Source organism: Phocoena phocoena, chromosome 2 (assembly GCF_963924675.1).
Source record: "Phocoena phocoena chromosome 2, mPhoPho1.1, whole genome shotgun sequence".
In the NCBI taxonomy this organism is placed as follows: domain Eukaryota; kingdom Metazoa; phylum Chordata; class Mammalia; order Artiodactyla; family Phocoenidae; genus Phocoena; species Phocoena phocoena.
Window position 1 is genome coordinate 107,073,515 of NC_089220.1, and position 13,002 is coordinate 107,086,516.

A 13,002-nucleotide genomic window follows, 5' to 3' on the forward strand; every position below is an offset into this window, starting at 1 on the left:
TAATCGTCCTAGTTTTGTACTCCTGCTGAAAAATTCCAAACTGGTTTAGCAATCCTGAAAATTTTACTGTTAAGTTCTCCTGATTAACTAGCCAAGATGTCAATGCATAATCCTGCAAGTTATCATATCTGTGATACTTCTAAAGTTACCATATTAACATGACACAGTCTGTGCATCAGCGAATGTGGTTAAAACTATTTGCTCCTACCATTTTTTGGTGGATTATGCTACTGACAAAAAGAATTCTCCCTCAACATCTGTTAAAGCTGTTTATCCTCAGCAAACTGTGCTTGAGTTAGAACCAACAGGATGCAATTCCAAAAGAAATTTAAACTACAATACTATTAGGAACAATAACTTTATATTCATTTGTAGTTTTCCAAGAAAGTTAAAATACATTATTTCTGGGATCATAATTTAAATTGAATTCCTCCACAACGTACTGCGGAAAACAAATGATATAATTCGTTACATATCTATGAAGCAGGAACCTAAGTATCCCCTTCTGAGGGGGAGAAAAATATGTTTTATCAGTCTTACAACTTACCACAACACATAAACAAATGTACACACATACATATCTCCAAAGAGGTAAAGTACATGGGACAAAAATATTAACAACTGGTAAATGTAGGTGTTATTATGGATCCTCACCATCCTAGTGAGGTGAGGATTTTAGTTTTTTGTAAAATTTTGAAATTTTTCTTCATACAAGTTGGGAAAAAATAAAACAAAAATTTAAACAATGTTTTGTATTATGTATACAAACCAAGTGCTCACTATCTGTCAATCACTGTCTTAGGTGATTATATGCATTATCTAAATTTTATCTCTACAACAAATCTGTAAGATAGATATTATTATTACCTTCCTCTTACGGAGGAAAAAAAATGAAACTTGGAAAGGAAATCTGACTCAGGGCTCTTTTAACCACTTGAGGCAGAAAGTAATGATACGACTTCTAAAACTTGTTTTTAGCTTGTTCCATCCACAGACCCCCCAACATTTGCAAATTTATAGGGAAACTTTAACAATGTTATAAAAGCACAATACAGTAGCCCCTTATTCTCAGTGGAGGACTGGTTCCAGGACCCCCATGGATACCAAAGTCTGTGGCTGTGGACGCTCAAGGTCCCTTTACAAAATGGCGTATTATTTGCATATAACCTGGGTACATCCTCTGTATACTAGATCTAGATCTCTAGATTACTTATAACACCTAGTACAGTGTAAATGCTAGGTAAATAATTGTAAATACAATGTAAATCCTATGTGAAGAGTCACCTGTAATAGGGCAAATTTAAGTTTTGCTTTTTGGAACTTTATGGGACTATTTTTCCCCAGAGTGTTTTCCACCCCTGGTTGCTTGAACCCAGAGATGAAGAACCTGTGGATATGGAGGGCCAACTTTGTATCAGTTTTTTTGTTTTGCTGACTGGCTTGATTTTTGGCTGATATAGATTGAGTTTCATTTGTTCAAAATGCTAAGATTTCCTATGAAACTATTAATAAAAAAGTAAACATTTGATTTTACAATGCTTTCACTTTCAACTAGAGAAGAAACACTTTTAAATCTTATTTTATCTTAAGCCTATATTCTTTCAGATGAATGCTTTTCAAAAAATTTTAACACAACAGACCCATACCTTTTAAACAAAATCTTGCTGAAAACTCAATATAAAGGTAAGAGAGAGTCCTGCCTGCTCACTTTTCCTTTCCCATTCTCTTGAAGTATGAAATCAAGGGCTCCAAGACTTTGTGGGATGTAATATGAAACCAATTGCTTTATATAATATGCAACTGTAAACTGTTAATTATCATAACTGCCAGAAACAGAACTGGCTGGTAAGAGCTGAAGTTATAAGTCCCAATTTAAGTTCATTAGTGATACTTAAGTAATTCAGATATGGAAAGAACAATACGCAGAGAAGTTAGTCATAGAAATAAGTATCTTATTTTAGAAGCAAGGGAGGAATGTGTCACAGGACAAGCTGATACCCTTAGACAATTTACCTTTGTCAGAAACATCCTTCTGTTCTAATGTACTTTTACATATTTCACCAGATACCAAAGATGGAATAGAACAAAAAGGTCAATTCTTTGTGCCTCCATTTTCTTATGTGTAAGTAAAAACATTCTCTAACAAGATACTATTTCACAAAGACAGTATAAAAATTATTAAAATTTATATGCAAGATTGTTTAGTCTAAATGGTCTCCCATAAACATAGGCACATACTTGTTAGGATATGAAATCACCTATCTACTTATTCTTGCAACTAAGAAGGAAAAAAAGCTGTTATTTGTAGACTAGGGATACATATTTTCTAAATTCTGGAGGAAAAGAATCATTTTTATCTTAATGTTTACATGATTCTTTCCAGGCCTGATTCAGGAGACTCAAAACTTTAATTAAAAAAAAAAAAGGGCTTCCCTGGTGGCACAGTGGTTAAGAGTCCGCCTGCCGATGCAGGGGACACGGGTTCGTGTCCCGGTCTGGGAAGATCCCACATGCCGCAGAGCGGCTGCGCCCGTGAGCCATGGCCGCTGAGCCTGCGCGTCCGGAGCCTGCTGCTACGCAGCAGGAGAGGCCACAGCGGTGAGAGGCCCGCGTACCGCAAAAAAAAAAAAAAAGGCCTCAAAATATTCCCCAAGCTTCACAATTAATAAAAAACAACCTGCAGATCTGTTTCCACTCCATCGTGTCCTCCTACCTTTTATCCATGATCATCCTTCATCAATCTTCCTTTCTCAAATCTTCAAAATTCCCCTTTCTATTGAGGCAATATACATAGATAAGATGCCATAGAAATAATCTTTCCATTGAAAAATATGCAAAGGCCACAAACAAGCAACTCTTAAAAGAAGAACTATAAATAAATGTGTAAAGATGTTTAACTTCACCCATGAACACATACACATTTAACAAGATACCATTTTCCCCTATCAGACTAGCATAGATGAAAAGATTCTCGATAATGTTCAAGGTTTTCGAACGAGAAACACAAACACACACACACACACAGGCTCACACAGAAAGTAAAGGAAAACCATCTTTCTGGAGGGCAAATTGACAATGTGTAAGAAAATCACAAATATGTATGTATCTTCGACACAGAAAGTACACTTCCAGGATTTATCCTAAGAAAATAATCAACCAAGCTTAGACTACAAGGATGTATTTATTACAAGTATCTACAAGGATGTTCAGATAGTATTACTTATAATTAAAAAATAGAAATAATTTATATGTGTATTAAGACTAGCTAATAAATTTCTACATACAGACATTAAAAATGATCTATATTGGGCTTCCCTGGTGGCGCAGTGGTTGAGAGTCCGCCTGCCGATGCAGGGGACAGGGGTTCGTGCCCCGGTTCGGGAAGATCCCACATGCCACGGAGCGGCTGCGCCCGTGAGCCATGGCCGCTGAGCCTGCTGCTCCGCAACGGGAGAGGCCACAGCGGTGGGAGGCCCGCGTACCGCAAAAAAAAAAAAAAAAAAAGATCTATATTTAAGCTGAAACAATAGAAGTTCATGCTGTATTAAGTGATAAAAGCAAGTTTACAGCACAGTTTGATTGCATTTCTAAAATATGTCCTGATCCATATTTGTTATTCTGGAAAATTAAATTAATTAAACAAAATTAGTGATTATCTTTGGAGATACTTTTAATAAAAATTTTAAAAAAAATTTTGGGCAACAGCATGTTTTCTTTTTAAAAGCATTCCTTTAAAGGATATGTTTATTGCTATTTTTCCCCTGGTTACAAAATACATGTATTCATTAAAATAAACGAAGAACAAAAAGGAAGGAAAAAAGGAATCATCTCAGAAATATATAAACAGAAGTAAAAGACCAAAGGCTATAATAATCAGCTTCTCCTGTTTAGCCTTAGGGCACAGGCTGTGCTTAACACCCCATCCCTCTAGAAACTCTTGTCTTGACTTTTCGACTTCTCTACTCTTGAGGCTCTTCCTCTTCCAGCATCCCTTAAATACACCCTCTTTCTCTCCTCACTCACAAAAGGTCCACAAGCATCATATCATCACTGATGATTGCATGCTCATTAACACCAACATGGTAATGATTTCTTAATCCCAGCTGAAGTTTAATTTTTCTAAGTCTCAGAGTCACATTTCTGCGTATGTGCTACACAATCCTCAAAGTCAATATATTCTCAAAGTCTAACTTACTTGCCTTCCCCATCGCCTACTCTAATCCCATGTTTCCTAGCTCTATTAAAGGTTTCCTCATTCACTTGGTCTTCCCACGCTGGCAAAATAACTGGTAACCAAATCCTGCCTAAGGTCTCCTTCTGAAATTTCTCCCTAATTCATCCCTTCCTCTGCATCTCACTGCCATTTTCAGAGCTAAGGCAGGCCTGGCCAATTCTGATCTGGACTACTTAGGGTACCCATTATATGCCATACACAGTAAAAGGAATTAAGAATACGAATAAATATGAGAATATTAATAAAGCAAATTACTACCATCAAGCATATCTTGAGGTAGAGAGATGGAGGAACATGACACAATGTGACAAGTACAATTAGAACAAAAATCCACACGATGTCAACCTCTTTACTATCTGATCTAATCTTATACTGGGAATTATCTTTCTAGAATACAAACCAGATAATGTCACTCTTCTGTTGTGAAACCCTTGATGATTCTACTCCACTGCCTACAGGATAAAGTCCAAATGTTTTAATACCAAGCAAACACTTCACAATCTGCTCCCAACGTATCTAATAGCCTCATCTATTACTCTTCTTTCACTTCACACCCCATAACCCAGCTGGGTATAACTAGTTCCTGCTCTGACAATATGCTAAACAATTTTACAACATGTAGTGTTTGTGCATCCTGCTGTTGGACAGTCCTTCTTCCTTGTGCTCGCCAGTGAAGTCCTGTACTACTCTCAATCAAACCACGCTCCTCTGTGAAACCTTCATTAACCTTCTCTGCCAGTGTAGTTTTTATACACTCTATTACAATACTTATCACTTTATGTTGTAATTTGTGTTTCTTTTTCTGTCATTAGACTGAGATTTTTTTTTAAACTGTAATTGATTTATAATATTGTGTTTGTTTCAGGTATACAGCGAACTGATTCGGTTATACATACACATATATATTTTTCAGATTCTTTTCCTTTATAGGTTACTACAAGATATTGACTACAGTTCCCTGTACTATACAGTAGGTCCTTGTTGGTTATCTATTTTATACATAGTGGTGTGTATCTGTCAACCCCATACTCCTTATTTATCTTCCCACCACCCGATACTGTGAGATTCTTAAGTACATCTTGTAATTCTTTGTATCCTTCCCAAGTCTAGCAAGACAGTAAATATTCAAGAATTGTTTGTTAAATGGATGATGAGGTGGAAATAGATTTACACAGAGTCAAAATACACTAATCATCCCTTTTTTTTTTGGCTCTCTGTCTGGAATTCAGGAGTCTATTTAAGCAGTAATGCCACTACCTACCACGACCCCCACATACCAGGAACCCAAAGGAGCCCATGTATTTTTTTTCTCCCCCCTTCCTACTCATCTGGCTATCTATCCATCCAGCCCACAAATAACATCAGCAAATAATACAGATAGAATCCCTGCCCTCCAAGGGGCTTATACTGGAGTAAGGAGAGACAATTAACAGGTAAACAAATACATAAAATAATGTCAGATAGTGATCAATGCGATGAATAAAACAAAGCAGTTTGATAAGACAGAATGTGGTTAGGGGAGTAATGTGCTATTTTAAATGGAGGTGGGAGAGAAGTCACAGAAGGTTTCTCTGAGACAGTAACATGAAAGTTGAGGCCCAAGGGATGAAAAGCAACCAGCGAAGCAAAAGTTTGAAGAAAGAATCCTTCAAGCAGAAGGAATTGTAGGTGTAAAAGCTCTGAGGCACAAATGCACTTGGCTATTTGAGGGACAGAAGAGACAGGTAGCTAGAGAAAGAAATGAGTTTGGAGAAGAAAGCACAGCATTGTAATGGCAGCCTGGGTGGAGGCCTATCTGCTCCTGCCTTGAGTTTGGAATTTTCCAGTTTTCACCTCCTGTTGCCTGCACAATCTTCTACTTCCTAATACCATAGCAAGAGGACAATGGAATGGGGTATACAGCACACCCTATTGTCGGGAGACATCAAATGATTCTGAAAGTTACTTTTCTGGTTTCTGTTGATAAAAAGTACTCCTAGATACAATGCCCTAACAATAACGGTCCCAGGGCTAATGAAAACCTCATCAGCACACAAGAATAAAACCACTTGAAAAGAGAGACAAGTTCTTTCTACTGACTACAATGCAAGTCAAAATGGGACCCATCATAATCACCCTAGATTCGTCAGAGGAAATAAAACACAACACTTTACCACTCTGAAAATATACATGAGCTATCCTTCTACCTGAATAGATTTTTCCATTCCTGTGTAAACGTAAAGATAATATAATACAAATCTAGACTTAAGTAATTAATAAGCTTTGGTGCATTTGCAGTTTTCATTGACCAGGATTTTTCTTCATCTTTATAGAAATTAAACAATTTTATGATGTTTTGAGAAAGCATGAATTTATATGCATTATAAACTGCCTCAGTAATTTTGTGGATGTTTGTCATAATCTATTTAATTCAAGTACTACTGTGATGTTAGAGCAAAGTCAATCCATTATATAAATGTATAGTCACAAAACTAGCTACTAATGCAACTCAGTAGTTGGTAGGAACTCAAGCAGTGTGAAATTACACATCTTACTCCTATTTTCAGTAGCATCTGCTGGCTTTGCTAACCAGAACATGAACACATCACTAAATATAAAAGCCTTTCATTATCCTAGTCAGGTCTTAAAATCCCAGGCTCCCAGCCTTCTAGTGGTAAAAATAAATTCATTCTTAGCATCCCTAGATTCAATTCTACACCCAGTGATCTCTGGCTAGTACAGTGATGTTTCCCTGAATCTCTCTATGGGGGGATGAGAGGTAAGATTTTTTCGATCTCCTTTGGAAAAATCATGAGAAGTAGCAGAGATAATCAAAAATAATCATCTTATGCTCCCACGCTCCCAATTCCTCAAAGGGCAAAGCCTCTTACAATGGGTCTTCAAAATACTACATAGTCTCAACAGCTATGAAAAATAAGAAAACACTTTAGCTTAAAAAAGGACCTTGTCACAATCTGCACCAATACAGATCGGTGACCAACTTCACATATTCACAAGATCCTTCATTTTCTCTTTCCCATTCACCTAGGGAGGGCCATAAAAAGTTTCTAAATACCCAATGTACCTTCTTCCTAATTTCACATCTTCAAACTGGTTGATTTTATCATTATTCATCATCTCACTCATAAACTAATACCTGAAATAAAAAATCCTTTCCTTGGTTGGGAAATAAAAATTGCAAAGTTTCTCCCTGGAGTTCTAGCTCAATCCTGATGTTGGGACTTCTGGGAAGGAATGCAAACATGGTATCAGTTGGAAAACCTCTCTAAATACTGATGTATCTCCTTGCAGACTAAGTATGGGTATTACTGAGTAAGTACTGACTCTTCCCTTACTAAGGGTAGATTCTGAATTAAAACAAGGCCTTAATCCCTTCGCAAAGTGTGGTTCAAGGACCAACAGCATCTTAATCAACTGGGAGTTTGTTAAAAAGACAGTATACAGGGCTCTACTCTCCAACCAACTAAATCAGAATCTTCGTTTTACTGATATCTGTATGTAGATCTCCCTACATCACAAAATCTCAGAACTGGTGGAAAATCTAAAATCCTATCACACACAAAGAGGGATGAACCCTGGATAACAATTATACCTGATAATGACTATAGTCTCCTTCATAAATTCTTCAGTTCTTTTAACAATAGGTCCTCATTACAAGAACTTCTCATAAGATTATAAACTGCTGGTCTTGAAATGCACCAAAGCTTATTATAGCTGTTGTTGTTCTTGTTAGGCTAAGCCAATAATATAACCAAGTTCTTACCTAATCTGAGCTCTCCAAAGTTCCCACACCCTATCTTCTTGCCAACCCTGAAGTTGGGTCCCACCATAAGAACCCCAGAGGATGTTGAGGAGCCAGATGGTCGGGAACAGTGTCCACTCCTTTGTGCCATGGGTTTAGTTGTCCGTTGTCTTTCATCCTTTTCCCTACTAGGATGGTCCATGATCCTACACGACAGAGTCTCTGCACAGGTATCCTTAATTTGTATACCTCTCTTCAATACAAAAGTACGTCCGAATAAACTGGAGTTAGAGTAAGGTAAGGAGTTCTTTTGGCACCATGTTTATGTTTCTAATTTATCTCCAGGAGATGAAAAACCATTGATTAGTTCTGGTAGGACACGTAGTCTGTAGGTCTCAAGCATAGGAGGATATTGTGTAACCTAGGTAAAAAATCAAGAAAGCATACAGTTAAAAATTATATTTTAAAACAAATTAAGAGTTACCACTAATTAGAATGGACTCTATCCAAAACTGAGCAAAGTGGACAGCTTCCTGAAATGGATTTTGGTTTTACATCCTCCAACAGTTTAGCCATCTGGACTAGTAATTCATCTGGTAACATAGGCTCAGTAGGCTACAGACCAGGGCAGCCAATGGAACACAGAACCCTTTAACATAAAATGCTTTCTTCTAGTGTTGTACATATGACTCAAAAGAAAGCTATTTGTTGGCTTTTTCATCACTGGCTAACAAAGATGTGGTGGGGTTCAGCCAAGTTAAATAAACTGAGGGCAATTAAAAGCTCTTCCCCTTAATTTGGACAGAACCTATCAGAAATAAGCTACTCACTACTCACTGTCCCCCTCCTCCATCCCCACCATTTATCAAGCACTGACAGCAATCACAAAATCCAAAACAAGTTACGGATTGACACAGACTACTTCTATGAAGGCCTTACCAAAACCCTAGTGGTACAAAGTAGTACTAGACTAAAGGTTGGGAAAGCTCAACTTTTGGTCTAGTTTTCATTGTGGGCTGAGTACACAATGACAGAGTGCCTGAAGCAGGTCCTTTGCGCAACCCCAAAGTGAGAATAAATCTGAAGAACAAAAAATCTTAAACAAAACTCATCCCTACCAGAATTCTCCAGTTTCTCAACTTAGGACTAAGCCCAAGACAAAGTTTACAATGAGATAATTTTGATGCTATTTTTGACAATCTAGGTGAGTATCCTTAACAAGAAAATATTCTGTTACCACCAATCACAGACTAAACACATACTTTTGTTTCACTTTCACTGAAGATGTCCCTTAAAATTTTAAGGAAGAAGAGAATTAGAACTGCTTGGTTATTATTGCATGTATACAAGAAAGCAAATATGTCTAGACTGTAAGCTTCTTACAGATACCTTTAATTCCCTAGTACAGGAACAGGCACATACGTGTGAGCTGAATGTACAAATGGGCACATAATCCAAGAACATACTCTGTTTACTTCATTATAGTAGTTAACTGCTTATTTTCATCTTTTCTGTCTGCTTTCTTTGCATTATTAAAACTGCATAATGACTTTAGGCTTCCGTAAATCTAATCATCATTAAAATACATTTCCCTGTGGGCTTCCCTGGTGGCGCAGTAGTTAAGAATCTGCCTGCCAATGCAGAGGACACAGGTTCGAGCCCTGGTCTGGGAAGATCCCACATGCCGCGGAGCAACTAAGCCCGTGAGCCACAACTACTGAGCCTGTGCATCTGGAGCCTGTGCTCCATAACGGGAGAAGCCGTGACAGTGAGAGGCCCGCGCACCGTGATGAAGAGTGGCCTCTGCTCGCCACAACTGGAGAAAGCCCTCGCACAGAAACAAAGACCCAACACAGCGAAAAATAAATAAATACATTTATTTAAAAATAAAAAAATTAAAAAAAATAAAATACATTTCCCTGAATTTAGGAAATTGTACATCTACATTCAAAATGTATATTCTGTTAAAGTAAAAACTCAGGGTGGTAAGAATAGGTCAGTAATTCCTGGATTTACTACATGAACAACATTATGAATTTATATTTCTCCTCACTCTTTCTCTTATTATAATTTCATCTAATATCCTTCAATTATCTTTGTTGTCTACCCAAAGTCCCTCAAACAATATGAGTAAAGAAAGAGAAGTAGGGAATTCTCTGGCTGTCCAGTGGTTGGGACTCCACGCTTTCACTGCCAAGGGTGCGGGTTCAATCCCTGGTCTGGGAACTAAGATCCCACAATACACGCAGTGCACAGCCCCCCTTAAAAAAAAAAAAGAGAGAGAGAAATGAAATTTAAGATGTTTTATTTAGATAGTCCATCTTAACAGGTGGTCCTGGGTCTATAGATGATAAACCGTCAGGCTATACTTTCTTCCTTTATATCATACATTTTTTTGAGAACAGGTAAAGGGTGTCTTAGCCTATCCAGACAATTTTGAGCATTGAACTAACTCCTAAAGTTTCATCAGTTATCACTAGTATAATAGTCTTATTTGTAAGATTTGAAAAACTGTACTACCTTGTCTATTGCTCTTCATATTTTTCATTGTGTTCACTTCTTTCCTAACAAAAGGAAATTATTTTTATAATGTTTGTCATTAGCTTTCTCCATTGCACTTAGACTCATGTAACATTAGGTTCAGTAATCACTCACAGACCTCATATCCAAGTATACTTGCATGTATGTATTCAAAAAACATACAGTAGTACTTGCCAGGTTAGAAAACTGCAGAAAGCCAACAACCGTATTCAGCTGGGAAAAGGATGTTTCTTTTTTTTAAACATCTGCTTGTAGATTAGAACAATCATTTTACCTCCCACAAACATGGCAAACACACTTATCAATGCTGTAATCTATTCATGAGACATTAGCACAATTTAACCTGTAACTATGAAAGATGAAAAATATTCAAAACTACTTTATGTGGCACCTCTCATTAGAGAAATCAAATTGAATGATTAAATTTTTTAAAATCCTATTTCTTTTTCACCACTCGCTGTTCAAAACTATTTCCTACTTCCCAATTACAAACTCTTTAGCTTGTCACTTGAGTCCCTTCAATATCAACTCCCTATATAAATTCATGTATTAAAGCTACTACATAAAGCAAAGGAACATCCACCCTTAGCTCTTATACCTAAAATGGTCTCTTAAGTCTTCTGTCTTAAGGCCTGACTCATATCTTACATCCTTTGTGAAACCTTTTATAACCAATTCATCATTAATGCTTGGAGCACCACTGTCTATACCACCATTTGCTACCTACCATATATCAGATTATATTGATATGTATTCTAATATTCGATTTGATTATAAGCCCTTGAAGTTAGGGATCTTGTCACATCTATTTTAGTTTCTTGCATATAATTGGTACTTAGTAAGTACTGAGTAATAATTATGATCTTGAATAATAGAAGACAGATTCCTAGCAACATAACCTAATATTTATACAAAATAATATGTAAAAGTAAGGAGAACCCTAATTAACCCTAAGAACTCCTAGAATTCATCTAGCAAGAAGCTGGTATTGTTGCATTTAAATTCATTAGTGTTAAGACATAGGCTACTTAGAATTTCCATTTCACAAGGATTTTAAATGGTTTATTTACAGTTACTAGCAAATAACATATGAAAAAGTTAGCTCAAGAACCAGGTGAAATGGAACACCCAAGGTAACAATTATGTTATACTTTAACCTTATTTTTAAAAAAATGGCTTCTAAGGACAGCAGTAAAAGATAAACTATATGTTTATATTTTTTTCTCCTCTTTTTTTTTAACAGTAGAAGGAGAAAGGAGAGAAATTATATAAATGCAGTTAAGTAGATGTTTGTTTTTCTGGGGAATAAACTATTCAGCAATCACTTAGATCTCATTAAACACGTTAATGTTACAATGCATATGTATTTGAATTTTTAGAGTCATACCAGCAAGTTTCTTAAAAAGCCTAATTCTAGTAGTTTCTACCACTCTAGGCATGCCTGAATTAGAGAAAAGGTATTTTTAAAATATGAGAGGGGGCTTCCCTGGTGGCGCAGTGGTTGAGAGTCCACCTGCCGATGCAGGGGACGCGGGTTCGTGCCCTGGTCCGGGAGGATCCCACATGCCGCAGAGCGGCTGGCTCCGTGAGCCATGGTCGCTGGGCCTGCACGTCTGGAGCCTGTGCTCCGCAGCGGGAGAGGCCACAACAGTGAGAGGCCCGCGTACCGCAAAAAAAAAAAAAAAAAAAAAAAAAAGTTTTTAAACAGGAAAATAATAGTTCATACTGTAGTTAATAACAAGAGAACTGAAAAAATGTTAGCATATAGAAAGAAACACAATTTAAAGGATTACATACCAAACTGCCAAATTTCTAAATCAAGATAAAATTACAAGTACTTACACTTTGTTAAAATTTGCAAAACATTATTACTTTTTATAATGAATATTTTACCTCTGTAAACAGCTTACAATAATAGAAAGTCTTACTAACACTGTTTAAGTTAAAAATGACACTTGCAAGGAAACAACCAAGAGTTTAATGAAACTGCTATCATAAAAACAAGTAGTCACTGATTAAAAGTAGACATTATGTCAAAATTAATCATACTTTATCTTTTGTATCTTATAATACTGTGACTGAACTTCACTGGATTTAGAATGTTATAAAACTAGCAATCATATGTATGCTAAAGTTATACATACTGTAGTCCTAGAAAAATTAAAGTTCCATAGTAACGTGCTCCCCAGTTGAGGTAATTTGATTATTTAAAAACCAAAACTTTTGTGCACAGCATACATGACACCTTACTGGGCACATCAGAGACTATTCTCGAGTCAAATAGAGGTCTTAACTCTCTGGTCACTTTACTCAAAGGCAAAATTAAATTCTCCCAACTCTGTAATTAGTCATCATGGACCTAGGATTTTATAACAATGTGGAGAATCAATATAATTGTTATACTAAGGATTAAGTGGACTCAGTGTTTAGCTCCCTTAAATGAAAAATACTTGATCCTGCATTACCAACTCAACACCTTAATATA

At 36.6% G+C, this 13,002-nt stretch overlaps 1 protein-coding gene across 5 annotated transcripts in view; it reads right to left on the reverse strand.

Moving 5' to 3' along the window:
• CSNK1G1 (casein kinase 1 gamma 1) overlaps positions 1 to 13,002 on the reverse strand; it is a 145,096-nt gene that overhangs the window by 90,179 nt on the left and 41,915 nt on the right. For 3 of the 5 annotated variants that reach the window (XM_065872152.1, XM_065872151.1, XM_065872149.1), the window contains exon 1: positions 7,998 to 8,178. In XM_065872152.1, the coding sequence (XP_065728224.1) occupies positions 7,998 to 8,178 (181 nt within the window). Of the gene's footprint in view, positions 1 to 7,997; positions 8,398 to 13,002 lie in introns of those variants that run through there. The other 2 variants (XM_065872150.1, XM_065872153.1) reach the window with 1 other exon arrangement.